The sequence below is a fragment of the Hippichthys cyanospilos genome, chromosome 18 (genome assembly GCF_059441005.1).
Source record: "Hippichthys cyanospilos isolate Australia breed blue-spotted pipefish chromosome 18, RoL_Hcya_1.0, whole genome shotgun sequence".
NCBI lineage: Eukaryota > Metazoa > Chordata > Actinopteri > Syngnathiformes > Syngnathidae > Hippichthys > Hippichthys cyanospilos.
The window spans coordinates 5,129,119-5,153,036 of NC_142386.1; the positions used below are offsets into that span (position 1 = coordinate 5,129,119).

Here is a 23,918-nt window from a genome sequence, read left to right on the forward strand (position 1 = left end):
AGTGTGCTAACAAGGGCAAAGCCACTTGCTCACCCTCATCCTCAGTCTGGAAAGTCGTCGTCAGTGATACCGTATCCAAGACGAGCTGTGAAAGTTTCTTCCTGCCTGACACTTCCTCCCGCTCTACCCCCTCCCTCCCTCCCTCCCGTCGCTCGACTTGTTTCCCACCTCGCTAATGGCACATCGGCTTCCTGCAAACACTGTCCGCCCCATAATGGCCCAGACAAATAACAAGCTCATTTGAGGAGAGTGTGATACTGACAGACAGCCATTTAAAGGGGGCTCACATTATGGGGCCCTGTCAACTAACTCGCCGGAAGCTTTTTTCCTCCTCTTCCTTTTTTTTAAAATCCTTTGACATTTTCCATTTCGCCGTTAAATAAAGGAGGGAACAAAAATCTGACTATTGGTTGTGACGTCTGCGTTTCATCATATGAGGCTCCATCTCAATCTTCACCGTTCTGGGCCTTGATGATGATATATGATGCCCCCTCTCCTAATTGCAGGACTCGCTCTTGCACAGTCATACAAGAAAACCATTTGCCGTGATGAATGGACCTCTCCCCATATCAATGAGAACGAATGGCCTTTATATTGCCGGATTCATCTCCATGGGCCCTGTTGTCCATCGGCCGGCTAAAGAAGTCCACCGTGTGTCGGCCGAGAGCGAGAGCGGGACCGAGGGAAAACTGAGCCCATCCCTCATGGTTGCCGTTTGCCCTTCGAGCTCTCTCGTTAATATACGGCAGTTAACGTTTCAACAGGTTTTGTGTGAGCAGACGACTCTCAGCCAGAAGCTCTTTTCCGTGACAAATTTACTTTGGTCCTTTAACTGATGTCCTTGATTTTGCTTCGTGATGGAATAACTGTTGGTGTTACGATTTAGTCAGTGTCAATTCTCACTCTGTGCTGGTGTGAATATGAGTATAGAAGGTTATCTTCCTCTTTGTGCGCATTCCTCAACAGGAAACACGGTTTTGAAATTAGACGTTTGTTTTGTGCTGTTTGACTGGAAGGGGAACTGACTGTTTAGCTGCTTAGTTAACCCTCAAAAGTCTGACGTTTTAGTTTCAGGAAAAATAGGCCTCGGGTTTTTTAATTCCAAGCCCTGCACAGGGACGTCAGCTCGTTAGGGCCTAGATCACGGGTGGCCAATTCAGGCCCTCAAAGGTCGGTGTCCCGCATGGTTTCCAGTTTTCTCTCTCAAACACACCCGATTCTAATGATAAGGATCATTTTCAAATTCCTGTAGAGCTTGCTGATGAACTAATCAATTGAATCAGGTGTGTTTGGGAGAAGAAAACTGGAACACATGTAGGACATTGACCCTTGAGGTGGCCTAGATTCACCAATCCATTGTCGGACGTCAGGAAGTGTCTTGGAGCTGGTATGCGGCATCTGATTCGTTAAAAACACACACACACACACACACCGTTGTGACATTTTTGGCGGACTCAGCATGTTGAATCGGCGCCCGATTGTCGTGACATTTGATCACTCTGATTTGCTCCTTGGGAATCAGCACACTGGGCAAGAAGAGAAAAGTGACAAACGGATAAATAGAAAGTCAAGGACGTTTTTGACAGTTTTGCTCAGTTTGCGCTTTGTTACCCTCTGTATTTCGGCGCACAATGTCCGTCTGGATGGGAGAGCGAGAAGATGATTTTGTCACTGTGGTGCAAGAAAATTGTATATTTCCGTCAGGGTATATGGCCGAAAAGGTGAAAGCCACGTTATGGGAAGACGGGGATGTAGGGGATGTAACTGAATATTATACCAGGTAGTATAATACTATAATATAATAGATCTCAATGGGCAGTTTTGTTTCTAAAACTCAACCAAATCGCATGTAGGCCAGCGGCAGCTAATTGTAGTCGACCTCCACTGTGCTACATTCCATCTTTGCTGATATTCTTGGGAGATAATCAAGCATCCATTTTGTATCGCTAATCTACAATTCTGTCACCTTTCCCAAGTCTAACCTGCTTCCTTTTGCGTGTCCTGATTTACAGCTCCATGTTTGGCTCATTTGAAGACAGCGCTTGATTGATGACAGTATAATGTTCCATGCCCTTGCAGAGTTGCTGCCATTACAGTCTATGCATCCGCACTTGCACTTGTTCTAACAAGGAAACAATTCATTTTTTTTAGCGTTTTCATATCAGGGGCTCGTTCTTTTTTTTTTTTTTTTTTAATAAAGTCCTCAGAGGCCCGTACTAAAATCATAAATGTAGCACAACATTCAACATAATAGTTCTTTTGAGGTTTTTATTTGTTTTAAAATTGCATGGTGGGCTGAGTCAAATGCTCTCCCGGGTTGCGTGCCACAGGCTGAAGATGCGCCACCCCTTTTATTTAATTGTATCGTAATCTTTGTCAGAAATTGACCAGCATGCAAACTATTAGAGCCTTATTAGTCTTTTGGATCTTTCTTTAAAGGCAGCGTGACTAATAGAAAACACAACACTGACATTTAACTACCTCATTAACTCGTTATGGCTAATTTATTCACGAGCCACTAAAAGCCCTGCAAACATATGATCAACCCTAGTAGTCATTTGATCTCATTTCTCCGACTGCCTCATGTAGTCACAGCCAGACGCTTTAACATTTATCTCAGTTTCTTCTTTTGCTATTTACCCCCAACGCACGCTTCCGTCGACGCTACTAAGTGAGAATGGTCATTGTATTTGTAAAAATAACAAGTGCTGCAGAAAACGGACGGACAATGATTTAATTGCAAGAGAACTCGCTCCATTGTTATTTAATGAGGTGACTAGTCTTTTTCTGTGCTTCTTCCGATGCTCTTTTAATCGCCTGCTGTTCGGCTCATACTTAGTCCCTCCCCATGCCCCCTTGGCCCCTCTCTCTGTGGTCCGCCTGCAATTTTACGACTTAAGCATCTGTTGTAATACATCTACTTCTGATTAAGCCTCATCTGATAGAGAGGTGACCATGAACAGGTGGAGTCTTGCCATGACAGCAGGGGGCACTCTTCTGCCTTGGCAGCCATTTGTTGCTGCCTCTCCTCAGCCGGCATGGGTGTGTTTCCCATTTGCAGAATTCCGACTGCGGTTGGATGTGTGTGTGTGTGTGTGTGTGTGTGTGCTCACACGTGCACGCGTGTGTCCTTTGATGTACATGAGAAAAGACCTAGATGACTCTTTAATATGTATGGCCAGCTGTGTGTATATATATATATGTGTGTGTGTGCGCGTGCTCCGAAGCACATGCGTCTTGCAGCATGATGACACTTAAATTCGCATTAAAACAGTTAGGGCTGTCAAGCACATGTCACTTGGGTGAGATATGTCTTCACTCAAAGGGGTTCGTTATTTTTTCTTCTTTAAAAGAATTCCTAGGTGTTTTATTAACATGTCTGTGGCAGGCTTTCATCAAAACTCCCCAAGGATAAAATGTAATACGATATAGTCTTGCTGAAATTAGCCTTTTTCCCCAATTAACGGCTGGGTACCACGCCCCATATACTGCGAAGCCAATTGCGAGGATGGATGTTGTTGCCATGGCGACCACGGCAGAGCATCTTCTCCTGAGCACAGAAAACAAACAAATAGTTTCACAGCACTTTTTAAAGTAGTGTGTGTATGTGAATACTGACCACAAACATTCCCTGCTACCGCGGACATGTTCAGTGAGGAATCAAGAATGTAGAAGCTTTCAGTCAAAGCTAATCTGTCAGTGCAGGTATGCTTACCTTTTGGTATTGATGATAGCAGGAGTGGCACACTAATGGATGCTGTTGACGTTTCAGATGGTCCAATCCATCAGTCATCTGAAGATAGCGGAGTGGATGTGTCGGAGGTGGAAAGGTTTGGCGTGGGGGAGGGTTTTATGTGAATTTACATTACCATATTTAAATTGCAATAGACATAAGAGCTGTTAAACCTCTCATAGATGCATTTTCAATAAAAGTAAATTAAAAGTAAGATGCACTTTCACACTTGATAGTCTCTGCTATTTGTATACAAGCAATTAAAAAATCAATATTCCCCAATATGGTCTCTTTAAAAATGACTTGTACTGTTGTAAAAGCAAGGCTTTTAAACAAATTATACATTTCCCATCCATGTACATCTCTATTTGGAATGGAATTGCTGTTGAAAATGTAGGTTAAACATTTGCCTTTTGGTCTGCCAAGTTTCTCTGTTGAGCTTTAATCATTTGTTCGCAGAAGGGACAAATGCATGACGTTTAACCGCATAGTCGAGGGAAAGTCACGATCTCTTAGTCACATTGAAATTGGAAACATGTCTGGTCTTGTCTCACAGTGACTATTTGTTACTTTTTATGCAGGTGCTTGAGTCAAGCGAATCCTTGAAATTGATTCCTGGCCACAATTGGACCTCACCAAATGTTATGTTATTACCTGGAGAAAACAGACCGGTCGAGTTGATCCTTTTCAAATTCAATGCTGTTGCAGGTGTATTGTTTTCTGCCATAAAGTTTCTTCAGGGGGGCATAGTTAGCTCGTAGAGCCCGTTGGCAAAGAATAAATGTTGCACTTGAAATGCAATCAAAATATACCCTGCAATTGTAACCTATATGTATGCGTCAAAAGTCATATGAAACTTTGGCTGACATTTTATTAGTATCAACAACATAATCTCTGGAGACTTTAGCTTAGCTACTCAAGAATTAACCCCAAAACTGTGGGTTGGTTGTATGATGTTAAATACAGAAGGATAACATAGAAATATAAATCTATATTTAAGGGGGAGTCAGTCTGGTAATTCAAATGTTATTGGCTGTTGAATTTTGGAATGCATTTCCTTTATTTGATCTTGGACGTTCAATACTGTTACAACTTAAATGAGAGCCTGCACCACACTTTAGATGTTCCACCATCATGTCTGCCTTTACTGCTGTGACATGTTACTTGCTTGTATCATTTGTTTCAGAATCTAATGTGGCTTGTTATCGGCTTTGTCCTTTATTATGACCTCCTTCTGCAGAAGGAGCCTTTAAATGCAGCAGGGTCAATATGTTGTCCATTACATTTCAATTGCTGCTGAACATTTTTTGGGAAAAGGGTTACTTGTCCCGAGTGCTTCTTTCTGCCTCAGCATTATTAATCCGGACACGCTTGTCGGTCTGATCATGTGTAAGAATATGCAAATGTTAGCCTTGTAGCACAACAGCATTGTTTGTTCCACTGAATGACTTCCTGCTTCTTCCGTGCCTTTCGCAATGCCTGAAGGAGAGTGGCAGTTGGGCGGAGGTTCCATCAGTTCCATCCATCTATCTTCTGTAGCCGCTATCCTTATTTAGGGTCACTGGCTTGCTGGTGCCTATCCCAGCTGTCTATGGGCAGAAGGTGTGGGACACCCCAAACTAGTCTCCAGCCAATTGAAAGGAAACTTCCAGGCATCTATCAATCCTTTTCCTATAGCCTTTGTCTTCATTAAAACATCACCTTGGGGTGTTTGCTAATTTTACGCAGGTCAAGATTACAGAAAAAGGTCCAACGCATTTGTAGTTTTTACTTGGCAAAACATAATGAACACATGTATTTCACAAGGCTCGCATTTATGAGATACTTGTCTTAATTGCATATGCCGGGGATTGTATGGTTTCGATTGGAATCAATTCAATCCGAATGAAACTCTGACCTGTGACATAACTAACCTCATTATAAAAGACAAACGTTTATTTTCAGGCAGATACGAAAAGATTAGTGATTGCCAAAGATTAGGAAATAATGGACAAAGGCGTAATCCGTTCGGGGGTCAAATTGTTGCCAGTAAATGTCAAATCATTGAGTCTTAGCTTTAATGAAGCAGGGTTTGCATTACCGGTAAAACTAACAAAGTTAATCAGTTGTTTTTACGTGGGTTGTTTTTTTTAAACAATTTATCTCATCCAATTTATTCAAAATCACTATCTTTGAGTTTGCGTTATTGGGTTCTTATATCAACTCGGGTTACCAGGCAACAAACGTCGAAGCTAAAATGAGTAGCCAATGGTAACCTTGGATTGTTCTTGGAAAATAAACAGCAAACATTCCAGATTCCAAAAAGTGTAAAGAGAGTTTATACAAACAAGCGGCGGCTCTGTTTATGTTAAACATTGATTTGTCCTTTCGATTTAAATGATGCATTGCTGCCCAAATAATAAAGTTGATGGAAACATCCGTAATGCATTGTTAGTGTCATGCGCTCGGTGATTCTTCTTGCGATTGAGCTTGTGTCCTCCCCTTGCACCAATGCTCGGATATTTATGAGTGGCTTAACTTCTCAGCCAACATTATTGAACAGATTAAATATGATCAATGGTGTCTGTGCCTCATTTTTTCTTCTTAAATATATATCGCTTATATTCACCCAAATGTGATGAGTGTGGTGTTTTTTTTTAGCTTTGGTTTCACACTAGTTGTTCGGAAGACAGTTTTATAGCAAAAAATGATGTATCCATTAAGTGGGCTGATTGATGACTTTTCATTCCGTTATGACGCATGGCCTTTTTAGACAAAGTTTCCTTGCAGTAAAACGGCAATATCATCCAAAGCATTACTTTGGCCGCCCTTTTCCTGCCTTTTCAATTACGTGGCTTGCAGCCATTAGGAACAATGATGTCCTAAAAAAGTTGATGGAGTAATATGAGAATGGGCTTGAAAAGCATTTTTTTTTTAAAAAAAAAAAGGAATGTTCAAAAGAAGCAGACGGACAAGACGTGACTTATTGTGCTTGCAAGCAAGACAACATCACCTTTTGCACCCTGATTAGGGAACCAGAGGATAAACGAGCAAACAGCAAACTTTTGGAATAAAAGACAGAAACTTGGAACCTTGCCGAGGACAGACTAGAAGAAAAATGGCAAACACAAAAACACTTATCCTTGGAGACACTGAAGATTAAAAAAAAAAATAAATATATATATATATATATATATATATATATATATATATAAAATTTAGTTTGAAAACATCAGTTTAACTTCTCATCTTGATTTAGACATGAAAGCTTACACAGGCGAGTACAAATGCTCAGTTCAACAACTGTCAGTCAAGACAAGAGCGGCGTCAAACACGGCTTGCATGTGTAAATCTTCAAAACCGCGCAAGATGCTCGTCTACACGCCATTGTACATGTTGCAGTTGATTTGCCGTGCTCCGTACAAACCGAGCTTGTATATGAATTATTGATCGCGTTTGAGGTGTGGAAAGCAACGTTGATCCCTCCTAGCCGTCAATTCACCTTCATCCTCTTCTTCTCCTCTTCTACCAGCGGAACAATTACTTTGAAAAGTGACTCCCGAATGGGAGAGCCGCTAATATTCCCGGAGTAAATTTGGTGTTGATTGGATGCCGGCTGCCAATTAACGGCGTCTTGGTAAGGAATTCTTATCACCTGAATTGAATAAACATGCGGAAGGGAGGCAGCGTTTGAAGGCGTAATTGCAATGCATCGCCGAGCGACTTAATCAAACGGCTTTCGGAATTGATATTCACAGAACGTCTTCATAAACATAAGGTAGCGCTTGTTTACAATGGAATATCAAAAGGCAAAAGCAGCAAGCGTTATAATAAGCCGGGGTTCGATATTTCTCACCTCGTTTTGAGAGAGTTATGTTTATTTCCAGACAGATTAAGTTGGAAACGGCACACATGCTCCCACAAAAGATTTAATAGCACCTTCACTGTATTGTCCTTCCAAATGTGCATATCACCAGCAACAGCTGCGGCCTCGGTGCTCTGTGTGTCTGAGCGCGCTTGCTTGATAGACGCTATGCGGCGATGTGAAAAGATCAAGCTCATCCTATGTGACAATCACATTTAAGTCCTTTTGGAAAACTGGGTGTTTCAATTTTCTTCGATGGAGCCCCCGCGGCTTCGCTCACTTCGCACTTGCCCCTTGATCAAACACGCGCACACACACACACAGCCTGATAGGCTGCCGGACAAACCATTGACCTTCCCTTTGCAATCTCTTAGCTCGATCAGTAGGCCATTCTTCCATGTGATGTTTACATCTCTGTGGGCCATTTGCTCCACAATAAGGGGTTTGCCTGCCCGCCTTTGTTCCGCAACCTCCACCGTTGCTTGTTTTGACCGCTTTAGTTCATGGGAAGGACATCTGAGCATTTCTTATTAGTATTGGAAAAAAGACAGGGTTTGGGGGTCACGGTAACTTATAAAGGATACATTTCGATTAATGCGGACAGGCAGCAAATATGCTAGTGTAATGAAGTGTAACATCTAGGGCATAGTAATCGACTGATCGATTGTTTGAAGTGTCGTCGCTTGTGTTGGATTGCTTCTTGGTTAATATAGTTTAGAGGAAATGGGGGCTAAATGAAGCTTCCTGAGTTGGATTTATGCTACATGTTTTCATGATACTCAGTATTTTATGTTTTAAGGATTTTATCTTGAGGCAGCACAATGCGGTTAGCATGTCATGGCCCGCGCTCGTGTGGATTTTCTTCACACATTCCACAACATTAAGTTAGTTAAGGCCTAAATATACCGTCGGCGTCGGCCCGACCGTCGGCTACGTCACGCTGAAATGATGAGATACAGAAAGCGGAAACAAAGTTATCTTGGATCTGAGTTGAACTCCCTTTGAGGTGAAATGTGGTAATTTTCCCTGTACTTAAAACGAGAGCTTTGCGTTTCACTCTTTCGTCATGAAACTCAGACTCATTTGCAGAAATCAGGTTGTACGATCGTACCAAAGTACACATTCAAAAACTTCATGGAGCTGAGGCACGGCAGCAAGCCGAAAATATCGAGGCCGGGGAATTATTATTTACCGAGCGTGTGTAACACTTTACGAAGGAGAGCGACTCTCACTATGGATTGGAGAGGAAGCTGGGGGCGGAGTCTATAATGCGGGAAAAGGTGGCTGGCGCAATCCCTTTTGGGGGCTAATCACTCAGTCATTGCGAGTTGAGCCATTAAGCAGGCCGCATTCAAACACAACTGCTGTGTTCAGATGGATGCAGCTGCCACTGATCTGCCACGGCTGGACAGTCACGCTAATGAGTTTACCCATAAGCAAGAAAAATATCTCCTTCCATTCCTCCCCATGCCAGTACTCCCAGTCCTATTTTTAGCCCAAAAGATGAAAAATCCTACCAGTAAGCCCCCTGCGCACCAAAATTACCTTCCGAGGCCTCGTTCACATCCAACACTAACCATGTTATTATTGTTAAATTATATATTTGGATAGAACTGTGAAGCTATTCAAATCCCTGAAGCTAGAGTCAGTGGAGCAGTTTTACATTAGATTTTGCTCCACTGCTGTATTTCTGCTTTTAAACCAATCATTCATGTAGAGTATGTGATTTACTAAATATATATGCTTATAAATACATTTAGCCAACTCCTGACATATATGCTCTTTTCATTCGTGTGCTTGTTCTTTTCTCTCCCATTCACACTCAAACACACACATACATACACATGTATTGTTTGTTTGCACATCTGTGGCCTCAGCGTTGAATAAATGTAGAGGCGAAGTCCCATGGGCGCTGCTTTATTGCGTTTTGGTCATTGCACAGCATCAATATTTTGGGCTGCGGAACGCTCCAGCGCGCTCCTCAGATGTCACAGCAGAAAGTGATTTCATTTGTTCAAAAATTTTATTGCTTGCTTATTAGATTAACTTTATTATTACTTTCACAAAGACCGCTCTCTGTCAGTTTTGTGTGATTGCGAGAGCGGTTGCCGGGATTGTTTTTCATGTGATGCGGAAGATTTAGAAAAAAAAAAACCATCTGCATGTAATGTTGTCAAGGTGCTCGTTGAGACGATACTTACGATAGATGCAGTGAAACTTTTGAAGAGCGCACGGCTGTGAATTGAAAGTCATTCCAGGTCATCAAGCATCTTCCACATCATAAAGCTAATCGACAATACTGTGAAAATATGCAAAGCTCTTATCTGCCCCAAAAAGTTTCAAAGATTAATTTATACAACATTTTGATGATCATGCTTATAAGTATCTATTCCAAGGCGAAGAACCCCAAGTCCAGTATACTAACAGAAGAAAAGGCAAGAAGATGATCCCCATCAAATATGGTTCTCTCACATCCCTGCCCACTGGCCTTTAGATATTAATTACATGCTGAGTTGGTTATTTGTTGCCACACAAAGCATGTGAAACATTAAAAGTGGTCAAATCATGCAAAAACAAGCAGGGTCGTTTACCAATTTACTGCACAGTTTGCGCTGGTTGAAGAGAATGCAAATGAGCTTTTAATGATTTTGCTTCCAGACGCTATTTTTAAGGTTTACAGTGCCACAACACCCGATAGTAAGGAATTTCTGTAATTACCACCTAAGCAAGCTTGGATGACTGATCGGGAACTTAGTACACTGCTTTAAATTAAATTAAAAAAAAAAGACACTGCATTACTAATGATTGAAATAGTGCACTAGAAAAACACTCTGTAAACATGCGATAATAGTTAGCGAGACTTAATTATACAAAGCTGATGTACATTTGTGAACCTATATATATATATATATATATATATATATATATATATATATATATATATATATATATATATATATATATTGCAGAAGCTACAGCAAGTGTTCTACTTTTGGCCATTTTGGCAGCTTTTTTTTATTGTTGTTTTTCAGACACAGGTTCAGTTAGACATTAAGTAAGCAATAAGTTGCATTTCTCCACTGACACGTGCTTTAAAGATTGAACTTTAAATACTAAGCGCGAGAAATGAAAGTGTCCACACATGGAAATGATGATGAGGCGTAATGAACTGAAGACGCACGCCTGGAGGTATCCGGGGCTGAGGAAAGTTTAATTGAGGTTGAATTAGAAGGGGGAGGGTTGCCTCCCTCATAAAATTTGTCAGGCTAATAATCATAATGTTTGGCCCGGGGTCAAGGCCAATTGCCATCCCCAGCTTCCAAAGTGAGAGTGACTCTGAGCACTGTGCACTGCGAAGTCAGGCCACGGACAGAGAACATAATTATGGTGCTTAACTTTTAATTATGTGCTTCCATATTGGGTTTTATTGTCCAAACAAGACTTTTTTAAATCCGGCGAGAAATGACTCGAGAGGTCGTTCGAAGTGCTTTTTGTTTTTTTTTTCAACCTAGCAGATATTTTTAGCCCAAATGAATTGTTTCTTTGCTGTTGTTTGCATTTTTTCTTCCTTATGTTTCGTTCGAGTTCTCTTGGAAGTGGTCGAGCTGATCAGTGTTTCCTTTTGAAGTCTGTTTATGTCCCGAGGGGGGGGCGCATAACTTAGTTGTGCTCCTCAAACTGTGCATATATCAGCCGAGAGAAAGCAATGAATCAGCTTGTTTGCATTCAAATGAGCGCTGCACGCCGGCAACTATTCCATAAATAATTTGAAGACTTTTAAAGAATACCGCATCATTATTTTGTGGTTCTTTGTACTTTGTCACTTTTCAGGATCCTCAATGTGTTTATGACGTGCGAATGACACTTGGGATTTAGTCGACAAATCCCGTCGACTCTGCGGTAGTTAGTGGCGGAGACGTGTCACCCGCTGACACTCTCTGATGGAACCAGAAAAGCATGAAATTGAAAATAAACCATTGGATAAATGGACCCGTCTCCACCCTCAGCTGTGCATAGGTGGCTCTTACTCCAAAACGGCACACGTTCACGTTGTTTGTCCATCATTTGCTCTCGACTAAAAATGGCATCTCGGAGTGTGCTGATATCATTTTTCACTTCCTATTGGATGCCGATATCGTAGCCAATATTGAAATCAATCAGATATCAATATGTTTAGAATGTGAGTCTACTCTTATATTAATGCCTCATTACCACTGCCCTTATTGCCCTATTACTGTTATTATTGCCTACTTTATTATTTACTCTATTATGTGGGATGTCAGTCTGCTCGAGGAAATGAATAGAATAAAAATCTCACTGTGTAATGTTACCATGCATATGACAATAACACTCTTGGATCTCAAATAGGATATCAATAGGAAGAATACATGTCTAGAATTATCTTTAAGTATGACATAATACAAAAGAGATCATGTACGAGAAAATATGACATTTAGGTTACATAAATTCAACATGCAACATGAGACGGAATGTACATGTTGCTTTAAAGGCAGAAAATGTTTTTTTTTTTTATGTACCCTGTTTATAATCACCCTTTTTTTTTTGTGGTCTTTTGGGCATGCACAACAGGAAGACTTTGTCCATCCATTAAAAATCACTAATAGGTCATAAAGCAACCAGAATTGTTAAAATAATAAAGTTGAGTGAAGGGAGCGGAGGGAAACAAATATGGATAAAATGAGTTGGAGCTACGGGTGAATATTTTGGGTGAAGGTCATCCGCGCCATGTCCTATGTCTCTTGAAGAGCCTGTTAAGTGTTTATTGTGCTAATGAGATGCAAACTAGCTACGAAGGACAAGCACAGGACATGGTGAACAGAGCAGCAGATAATTCAACTATTCTTGTCTAATCTGCATCGAAGCTTTATTAATAAAACACAAATGTTGTTTGCCACAAGGACATCGCCAGAGCTTTATTTCCTGGAATGATGAGAGCATTTCTGATTAATGAACAATCTTTTAAGGACAAAGCTAAGATTGCCAGTACAAAGTAAAAAAACAAAAAAAACAAAACAAGCTTGCATGTTTGCCATTTGGTTAGGGGGAAAAGAAAACAGCGGTCGATTGGTTATCTGTGTTCAAAGCGCCGGGCGACCGATGGTCTGTTCAATTGCGAAAGGTCGCGGGGACTCTAATGAGGTGCCTGCAGGGAGAATAACAAGACTCTTATGTTTCGATAGATACCTCTTCATGTGACAGGAGGTCAGATGGAAGCGTGATGGAAAAGCCACGGTGACACGGTGGCCATTCACATACTTTACTATTTAGCATCCCATACACTCAGGAGGCTTACAATACTATAAAACGGTCACGCTGACAAAATGTTCTCAAGGTTGATACCCTTCACAATCATCATTTTGATGGCTGAGCAGACAACGTTGTGGAGCAGTAGTTCTCCAATGAGGGTACTTGAGGGCACTTTGGGGGTATATGAGATTTGAACAGGGTTTCTGCAGGTGTCAGCAAATCCAATTTAGTGTGTTGAATAATGTGATGGAAACCATAAGGTTTTTCTTTTCAAATTAGAAGCAAATTGTTTGGAACATAAAGTATTGCTAAATTTGATTAGTGTCTCCTTTTGCACAACATTGTGTCCCTTTATATATTCATAAACGTAGCGCCAATGTTTATTAAATCAAATTGATTTTTACAGCCAACATCATCTTAACAAACCATCGATGTTTTCCGTTGAAATCAGCATGCTTTCCTTTTTTTTTTTTTAAACCAAACCAATCCGATAACTCTCTGATCGAACGTATACTACGTATAAACGTATCCGCCGAGAGCATTACTCAAAACCCAAGGTTGTCGATACTTAGACTCTAATTACAGGTAGTCTTTCATAATTGGATTTGCAGCATATATTTTAAGCTGATACGAGGCATTTACGACCCCCAGTGTGGAAATGAGACAAACTATTCATTTGAGGTCATTGCGCATCAAGAGCGTGTTCCTTTCCAATTGGCTCCATTTGAGTAGGTTCATGAAGTGATGGCGAGCGGGGTTAAAATATACCCGTGCCCCCACTCATTCAACAGCTGGACTCGGTGATAAACGATGGAGCAACTCCATCATTTAGAACGCGGCAACTTGAGCTTTTAATGAACTAATTACCAGCGCGCTTGGTCTTTCATGCCTCCTAGTGTGAGCTAACTCATTAAGCTGACACGGGATGACTCACCTATAGCATTATAGAAGCAAATCCTACATCAAATATTTGGATCCTTTTTTCCCTTTGCAAACAGGGTATACACACGGCTCAGGAAAAACACCTTTTGGATCAGTGCCATGCATGTAGCGGGTGACAGCAGCTGTTGAACAGCAGCTGAACTCCTTGTATAGATTCATAATCAAGAGAGCTGCAATCTGGCATTTTTTTTTAAATGGGTTTTTAAAAAATTTTTTGGCAGCCATTTTAGGGAATTTTCATCAATACCCAGACTATATTGTGTTCAATTATTAGATATCCAGAGAATCTAACAAGGAAAAGCATAGAATCTCTCTTTTCTGCCATTTTCTGTACAGAATTCTGAGCCAATCAGAGTAAAGTTGTCACTATGAATGCGCTCAACTCTGTGCAAGCGATTTATTCATTCAAATAATATTTAAAACAACTCTTAATTATAAATGTTGCTTTTCAGCTAAGGCCTGTACAATGATTGTGCTGAGCAAGATTGTGTGCAATATGCGTTTCAGTTGATGAAACCATGCCTCTGAATCGCAGTGCAAACATTGATTTTCCAGCCATCCTCCGCTGTTTCTGTGAGGAGAAAGTGTTGCTCAGTGTAATACATTAAGGACCCTTTTTGTTGTAAATGTATCTGTTGAAATCTAATGCCCTAGCACTCACCTTGTAATTCCTGACTGTGATTTGAAGCCACAGTGTATCGGCATACAAAAATTGAACCAAAGAGTTACAAAGAGAGTATACAATACATACACGGTATTAGCTCTTAACAACAGACGCGTTAAAATCAATGTGAGCCGTATCTATTCATTCTGGTCGAAAAGAGCTAACATGCACGATGATGTATTTTCCCCTGTGGGTACTTGACTCATTGTCAGCGAGCTGCAGTCCTTCTGACATTTGAGCCTTTTCATACAATGGCGCACAATGGCGACTGTCACGTTTGTGCACTTTGCTCGCATGCAACAGACACTAGAGCAGCACACGTGCGACAATACAAGCTCGGGCAGACACTGCTGACTAAAGGTGAAAGCGCTGCAGCGTGTGCGGACCAGAGCCATGTTTGATGTCCCTCCGTCACGGCTGACAGACTGCGGACGAGGGGATCCGTCTGTGATGTTGACACAGAGCGTGAGCTCACGCGGGATTTGATGTTTGCTGACACGTTGTCTCAATGAAACTACTAGAGGAGGAGGAGGAAACAGTTCATGTGTTGCGGTGATAACTCGCATGATGAAAGACATCAGCGCATAGCTGAGTGTACTCTCAAAGCACGTTATCCTCGTTTTTATATGCTGCTAGCGTAGGGTGACCAGACATCTTATTTTAACCGTGACAGTCCGCGTTGTTTTACTTATATAGGTCGCATTTAACTGCTTGATTGGATACGTTGTAGATAATAGCCGTACTTCAATGTTCGCTAACTTTTGACGCCCGCAATGACTTTCTTCCTAATTCATGATTATGTATGGTATGAAGACTTCACACTGGTTCCTAGTCAGCTGTAGATTAGATTTGAAAATCCTGCCACTAGCCTATAAATCAATGACTGGTTTGTATCCTGAATACATTAAGGGGATGCTAATTGAGTAAAAACCCAATAAGGCTTTGAGGTTTGCAGACTCAGGATGTTTAGTGGAGCTCAGGTTTCTAAACAAACAGCACTTACTGTAGATGGTTTGGTACAGACGTTTAAAATGCAGGACGAGCCAACACAAAAACTCTTTCTTCTCCTCTGCCATAACACTCCTCAACAGCCGAAATGTTGTCAACATCCATTCTTTTTAATTGTAAGAAGCTAATTTTGTGAATGTTTTCAGATTTTTTTTTTTTTTTTTTTGATTAATGCTTTTAGTGCTTTTGGTTGTGGGGAGCACATTTGGTTGCCCTGTGAGAAAATGTCCTCCCCTAAATTGCTGTAACAGACCAGGTGCTAATATCAAAGCGTCTTTCGCCAATTACATCTAAAATCAAACTTTTTTTAGTGATGAGATTAAAAACATTGATTTGCAGCAGCCCTCTTAAATATTTTAGGATGTTTTGCTGACTTCCTCGCAGAAGAGCTTTAGGAACATTTGTGCCAACGTGAGTTTGCAAACGTCAGCGCCAGGTTCACATGGAGGATCCGACTTGCCGGTGAAGTGGGTGTTAATTCACAGTTCAACTTGGGGTGACCTTCGGAATTAACACTGACTCATAATCTCTCTGGATTAGGAGGTCCTGGAACATCAGGTTTTGATGTTTTAACGCGGTCTTTATCTTTCTCGCTTCCTGTCTCTAGAGCTTTTTTTTTTTTTTTACGCTGTCATTTCCTTCAGTTTCCACTTCTTAAGAACCAACAAAAGACTCACCTATCTACTCTTTAGGCTTTTCTTATGTACTGGGGATATTAGATCAGCAAGTTTTATTCAATATGTATACTGTATGTTATTAACTAGCCTTCTAATTTAGCCAGCATCTGTTGCCAGTTTCACACAATTCTACGCAGGCATTTGACTCATATATTATGCATGCTGTGTTGATAATCTAACGATAATCTAATATATATGCAAATTCCCAACGGAGGCAATAAGAATGATGATTCCAAATGCATTAATAATACATTTCTATGCCCACCAGAGTTAAAGTCAAAGTTGGGTGATTGCATTGAACTTTAAAGAAGAAGAAAAAAACCCTCTCATTGGGGACATTGAGAAAAATGTATTAATAATTAGTACGCGTGGAAAGTATCACAGTCTCATCTAGACTTGAGCCTGGTGAACCAAGAAACTTGAAAGTCCTAGAGAATGTTAATGCGCCAACAAAATTATGTGGGGAATTATCGATCGAATATCTGGAAGCAACCGTGGTGAAATGCAGTGTGCTGCTGCAGCCACTAGAGGCGCTGTTGTATTACGCCAAACTCAGTTGCTGTCTAAATGTACTGTGTAGTGTGTAAATCATGAATCATCACCTTAATTTTGTCGTTCTTTAAAAAATGTGTTTTTTTTCACTATTCCGCCACGTTGTTGGTGATTATCGCCACTCAATGAAAATCGGGAGACAAACAGGATCGCCTGGTTGGAATTATGGCAGGGGGACTTACCTCTGTGTCATTTTAAGAAAATCATTCAGCCAGCAAAATGAAAATAAAAGCTCCTCTATGACTTGGCTGGGTGTCAAAGTCATTATCTGGCGGAATGGCTTGTTTCTGCGAGGCTTCTTATCAATGGTCGGACCGAGCGAGGGCTTCTGACGTTTTTACTCAGTGTCCCTTTGAAGGCTTTTCAATAAAATGTCGCATTTTAACGTGTCCCGCTAATACGCTGACGAGAGGCAGTTTTATAAACGATTAGTTTGATGACTCCCCGCCAGCCGTTTGATTAATGGCCGACTTCATCTGGATGCTGCATCCTAATCACTTCTCAAAGCTTTGCGTTTCACCTTTTGCGCCAAATATGGAACCCGGTTCAATTTATAGAGGAGGTATCCGCTATATCGGTCATTTTGCGGCGCTTGCCCATTAGTCATCCTCCCGCTCTAATCGGACCTAGCAGCCACTCCATAAATAAACATCCGTCACGCCGAGCAACCTTGACAAGCTCTGAAATCCGAAAGCGACATGACGGGACTTAATGAATTTCTCATTGCTTTTCTTTCATGTAATGACCCATATTTGACAAGTAGGACTGAATCTGTATTATTTTTCATTAGGTGGCTTGGCGACGAGCTCCATGCGTGCCACGAAATAAGTTTTTCTTCTCATAACGTTTGTCGACTATAATACGTTGGTTGAGTTTGCAATTACATCTTCAAGTAAAGGGAGAACGTAACCCCTTAAGAGACAAAATAGCAATTTTGCATCAAGCAATATTCCTTTATCCCTAACCTTTTGAAATAGTGATACTTAATATTCTATACTTAATATTGTGTTGAAACTCTGCTGCCTAAAGTGTTGATTGTAACAATCATGTCACAATTATGCAAATGATTGATAGTACACCAAAACAGAAAACCATGTGGAATTTTATTTAATAATGTGACAAAAACATGAATAACATGCATAATAATGCTTCAATAAAACATGATTATTCAATTAGTTTTTTTGTGTGACCATAGCCACAGTAATTTGCTTGTCAAATTTTCTTATACACTCTAATAATTGATTGGGAAAATTTGCCCCAGTTGGTAGTTTTTTGTGCTTGATGCATCTATGAATTCAAATTCTCAATCTACATCAGTAATTCTGTGTTTAAAACAGACTGCCCACCACTGCCCAGTAAGATTTGACCTATTCGGATCTAGTTGAATTTTGTGAGATTGGTAACACCAATTATCCAAGACGCACCGACGTGTGGAAATGTAAATCAAATTTTTGTCAGCGTATTTCTTGAATGCGCTCGATTTTTTTCGCAGCTCTGTCACAGCCATCGTGAGCAAGAAAATACATCATGTCTGATGTATTCATCCCTCTTTGTTTCCATCCACCAGCTTGTTTATGCCACAGCCTGTCATAATTATGCCCCCCCCCCCACACCTTTCTAGTCAATCGAACACAATTGCCTGATGAATCACGCAAAAAGGAAATAGCACACAACACTTAATAATCATCGCCAATTTGCTCTATTCATTATTGCCTGATTGGCAAGGCTTCTTCAGGGTCTTTTTTTTTTCTACCGGAGGAAACGTCAGTGGAAGACAAACAATAAGTTAATTTGAAATAAGTGCAAGAAGAAGAAGAAGAAGAAAAAAAAACTTTTGATGCTAACCGTTGCGACAACATGACATAATTTTGTTGCGTTTTAGCATATTTTTCATTGTTTTGTGTTCAAATTTGCAATGGAATATAAAGTGCTTTTGAATAAGGCGTCTAAAGGTGGACTCTTAAATCGTATCAAAGAATAACAAAGAAAAAGCTTTGTGTTTTTGCTGCATATTTTCTGGCTAAAGTGCTTTTGCAAAAGATGTTTATATTTCAACAATTACAGCTAATGTTTTACAAGCAAAGCCTTTTTACCCTACAGTACAACTATTACCTTTTTCAACTTTCCACCTTATAGAAAACACAGAATACATTTAAAATTACGGGTCCTACTTTTTAGTGTTCCTCAGTTGTGAAAACAAAAATACAAACGCAAGTCCTTGATCTGTAGAAAGTCTTTCATTCAGAATCCAAGCTGTTGTTCACTCTGTCCTTTTTTCCAACAACAAAGATGCCAAACATGTTTTTGTGTGCGCCTGAAACTTCAAATCTTTAAAAAAAAAAAATTAAAAAAGGTCACAGAAAGGACATGATGCATCACAATTATCCCTATTAACATTTGACTTGTGTGCTGACAGCTATTACGCAAAGTTGTCATCATGCGTGACATCTCAAACTAAAAATATAAACTACAAATAATGTTGTCACATAAATCGCAAATCTTCAAATACGGAAATTGACTAGAATGCTTTCAGCTGTGGATTTAAATTAAATAATACTTTGTTTTCACTCGTGTGACCGGAAAGCTTCACGCTCCAAAATACAGGCCCCTATATATAAGCATTTAAAGAACAATAAACAATATCACCACTTCACTACTGTTTGTGACAAGGGGGACTGCAGTTTAAAACAAAAGAAAATTTTTTTTTCACAAACCGAAAACATTTATCTGGGAGACTTTTTGGCTGCTGTGTTGCCGCTTTGGTTCACAAAATGTTTCAAATGGGTTTTAAAATAACATATGTTTGAACAGTAATATCTATGACCACAAACGGTGGCGCAACTCATATAGTCAGATATTTGTAGCAATCATATATATATAATATATATATATAATATATATATATATATATATATATATATATATATATATATATATATATATATATATATGTTACTTTTTTTTAATCATCAGTGTCTCCAAGCAGGTTCCGACAAGTGTTTTTGTGGTTGTCATTTAGTGGGGCTTTGACTTCGACTTTGACTACTATACTTCACTCATCGCAAAGAAATTCACCAACGCCTAAAGTTATTTTTAACACTCAGGGCAAACTGAAGGCTTCCTACTTTTACGCTGATCATGGATTTTTTTTTTTTTTAATAAAGCGATGCTTCGGTGCCCCCTTTTGCATTTTTAACGAAACCATACGAGTGAAACCTTAAAGAACATAAAAAAGAGGCGTGTTTGATTTGTCTCCAAAAATCTTTCCCAAGTTCTTTCCAGAATAGAAACTTAGAAATAGAAACTCACCTAACCATGAGCCCTCCACAAACACTCCAACGTGTAAATGCTCTGTGCGTAAAGTGTCACCCGGTGATTTATTCAGCGTTTTGCTGTGATTTTCTGCACTCGCACATCCCATCAACGTCTTTACGTTGCCTTTACCTGACAACTTGACAGACCGCTCTAGTTCATAATGCATCCAAAAGTTCAATGCCGGATTATCCTTAGAAATCCATGGGGAGGATACAAGCCCTCATATATCAAGTCATTCAACCAAATACAGCAGGACAGCCATTAATGACTCTATTAAACTGGCTATTTGTGTGTATATATATATATATATATATATATATATAATATGTATGTATTACAACTAGCCACTTTGACCATAAATGCCGCATCCATCCATTGATGTCTGTTCTAATAGCATAGCTTTATGCAATCTAATTGGTCACTGCAGTTTAGCTATCTAATTCTAATATTTATAAATCCGCTAAAAGTGATTTTAAAAGAGATCCGCTTTTTTTTTTTTTTTTTTTTGAGACAAATCATTTGAGCACGACCAGTGGTCTCCACTTCGAACAAAGACGCGGAAAGCAGTACAGACGTGAGCCCAGATGATCCCTACGTTGCCTGCACTGCAAACATGCAGCTTAAGGCTCTATTTTGGAAACAATATCACATGTCTTCTCTTTTCTGAGGCTCCCAATGCTCTCTTTCATACTCATCTTTGCAAAACCGCTAATTAGCCAAAAGCACATCGACGTTGCCTGTCCGTCAATACGATAAAATAAATTGAAAAGCATCTTTAAAAAGATCTGTGCACCTGAAAGGTGTGAAGAGTGGACTCGTTAGTCCGCGGGAATAACACAACAGGCCATTTGATGATTTGCTTGGAAGTTGCATGATGATAAGTGCTTGTAATTATTTAGCCGTCAAAAATGGATCGACGGCTAGATGAGATTTTATGCTTGAGATAAGCTTCTTAAGAGGACGATTAGAAGATGATGCTATCTTGAAAGTTAGCAGCTAGAGGAAATAAAATATAGCAGCACTTAAATAAACACCAGCCTTGTGAGCATGGCATTGTTTTGCAGAAACTACCAATATACTCATAGCGTTTGATAATAATTAAGAAGGGCCTCAGCTGGGGTCAAGTCAAAAAGCAAACAAAAAGAAATCAAACACTTTAAGATTACAAGATTTTCACACACATATACATATATATATATATATATATATATATATATATATATATATATGAAATAATTACAAAACAATGTATACAATTCCTTGCCTTCATTTTAATAGCCTCACTTGTTAACATTATGGTAACCTTGACAACGGTCAAATCCCCCGCCCGCCAGCATCTGCTCTGCGCCGTCAGCTTTTCGGGGTCACCTTGAGTTGATGAAGCGCCGAAAGGTTGAAGTGATGCTTGCGCTTGGTCGGCAGGTGACGAGCGGCGCCGCGGTTCTTCGCAAGCGTCTGGAGCCGTCCGTATTTGTTTGACCACCTGTGTCTCCAACCATCTGGATGTGGCTCTCTCCAGACACCTGCGACGGAACATTTGTCAGCGTTGGGAGTGTCTTGAGACACATTCTAACTGCCATTTTTGCTTAAATATTGGAAGTTCCTCTAATGGGTGTTGTTCCCCCAATTAGTCACCTCCCTTTTCCCATCGGGCTACAAAAGCGCCACACTACAGTTTTCTCCCTTAAGATTCCGTTGTTCATTCAGGTATGTTAAAAAGTGTAGAGCACCTGAATGTGCTGCTAAACAATTAAAGAGCGTCGAAGCGCATAAAAAGTCCAGCCGATAAATTCTGCACAGATCTTCTTTTACTTTATGAACATAAAAACTAAAGCTGTGAAAATAAAAAGAAGGTTGATAACTGTTTTGGATATCATACGTCAAACTTTTGGAAACACCTTCAAATATCTTCATGAAATTCAAGCCATTAATTCTTGAAAATGCTCAGCTGTTAACTGAAAGACATTCCATGTCATAAAGCATCATCCACATCATAAAGCCGACCGGGAAGCGTCGAGTGTTGTGAGGACGACGTGCCATATTGGACGATGGTGACAGATGCGCCACTTCTGATTAAAGTCATTAAATTTAATGGAATATAATGGGTTCTATCCCAGGTACAATTGGCAAGACTGCGATTCAAAATTTAGACAAGTTTTTGCTAAATTTGACCTTGAAGGTAAACATTTAAATCAGTTCTTCTCAACCACACGTAATTTTAATTTTTTACTATATTTGCTTTTTGCAGTTGAAATATTTCACAGGACCTTACCAACAGGAAATTTAATTTTATGTTGAGTGAAGCAGTAAAGTAGCTTTAAACATTTACTTTTTTGGGGAGCATATACTTTTTTCTCTTGTGGCCGAATAAATTACTTGTGTTAAATGCAGCTCTGTTCTCTCGGCCATAACAAATGCTCAATTTCTACACTTTACAAATCTTATCTTTCCACATTAAAATATTTGCATACTGCAGACATTATCATTGTTTCATGACACTAGGGCCACATTATCTTCCCGTGTCAGCTATCATGATGTTTCCCCACTGGTTGAGTGTGTGACTGTGTTGGTTGTTCTTTTCTGTTTTGGGCTATTCGTGTTTTAATTGTCTTTTTGATTTTGTACGGTTGTGGTTAATTTCAAGTTTTTGTTGCTCTCCGTGTCAGTGTCTCCTCAGCGTGACTACAGTTTGATGTCCTCAACCTGCTTTCCTTTTGTCTTCAAATTAGCTCGCTGCTCCGATTGTTTCATACCCAGGTGTTCCTTGTTTGTCCTGTCATTTTTGAGTTTTAGTATCCTCTCAGTTTTTGTCGAGTCATTGCCGAAGTTGCTGTGGGTGTTGCTGTCTGTTCCTCTTTGTCCTCATGAGTTTTACTCACGAGACCACTATTTTCAGATTGGGGGGAAAAACGTGTTTACAGCATTGTGTTGTTGTCGGTGATGCTGCGTGACATACAGGTAATTGCCATGCATTTTTCACCCAGCTGCAGTTTCACCACAATTGTTAGACAAAATACACAAATGTAGGCATAAATACCTTGACCCCAGTCCATCGCTAGTTGAGGAAATACTGTGGAATCTCTGCATAATCCAGTGTTGCCTTTATGCCGTTTGCGCGAAAGTAGCAGCGGTTTGAAATAGTTGTGATTTTGGCGAGCCTGTTGGTGACTTGAGTGTTCGGCTAATTGGCCCCCCTGTCTTGAGTCAGCATTTGATTACGCTGTAAGGTCTGTCTGGGTCTTCGGATTTGCAACACCAGCTGGCTTGTTACCCAAAATTCTTACTAATGGATGTCATCCCCCTCCCCCTGACGAAAGGCTTATTTTCTATCTCGTTACAATGGCGGTGGGACTCCGACGCGACTTTGATGCGGAGGGTGCGGTAAAAGCACCGGCGAGCTGTTAATGAACAGTGAGGAGCGCGCTGTTTTTGTTCCACCGCTTGCTTATTTTGTTGCTGGAGAGTCTGCAGGGAGACGGGAGATGTGAGGTGTTTTGAAGTCGAGTCATTTATTTCCAGGCTGTCAGCTTCCTCTCCTCCCCGTCGCTCTTCCCCAGTCCACTTTTTGTCTTGGGAGGCAAGTCTGCCTCACAGCTCCCCAGCATTTATCCTGCTCCCTGGATAAGGCGAGGCTTTTCTTGCATGTTTTGCGTACAAACCAGCAGATGATTTGACTATCTTCAAATGCAGAGCTTCTTCATGCCTTTTCTTACATGTCTGCTCCTTTGTAAATAGGGTTCATCTTTTCCCGGACTTTGCAAAAGGCTGGTGGTGAGAGGGGCAGCTGTGTGACCGTTTATAGAATATTGAGAGTTTACTGCATAAAGTACGGCTCTTACAAAGTGTCAGACACTGAGACCTACTCCTTAACCCCAAATTGATTCGCGTGGGCCTTTTTAGTTGCCGTTCTCTGCT

The 23,918-nt window shown here is 40.3% G+C and overlaps 1 protein-coding gene across 1 annotated transcript; it reads right to left on the bottom strand.

Annotated features, from left to right (window-relative positions):
* Positions 1-3,425: 3,425 nt before the first annotated feature.
* LOC148408619 (uncharacterized) lies at positions 3,426-23,211 on the bottom strand. Its single transcript, XM_088441672.1, has 4 exons — positions 23,041-23,211; positions 21,372-21,526; positions 3,716-3,793; positions 3,426-3,550 (listed from the first exon to the last, which is right to left on the bottom strand). The coding sequence occupies exons 1-4, from the start codon at positions 23,054-23,056 to the stop codon at positions 3,461-3,463; spliced, it is 339 nt and encodes a 112-aa protein (XP_088297798.1). The 5' UTR covers positions 23,057-23,211; the 3' UTR covers positions 3,426-3,460.
* Positions 23,212-23,918: the final 707 nt, after the last annotated feature.

Bases quoted from the DNA above. Each gene is read 5' to 3' on its own strand.
- LOC148408619 (XM_088441672.1), bottom strand. The intron at 3,794-21,371 runs GTGACCCCGAAA...CGCTATCTTCAG, and splicing joins CGGCGCTTCATCAACTCAAG to ATGACTGATGGATTGGACCA. The intron at 3,551-3,715 runs GTAAGCATACCT...TTCTGTGCTCAG, and splicing joins GCTATCATCAATACCAAAAG to GAGAAGATGCTCTGCCGTGG.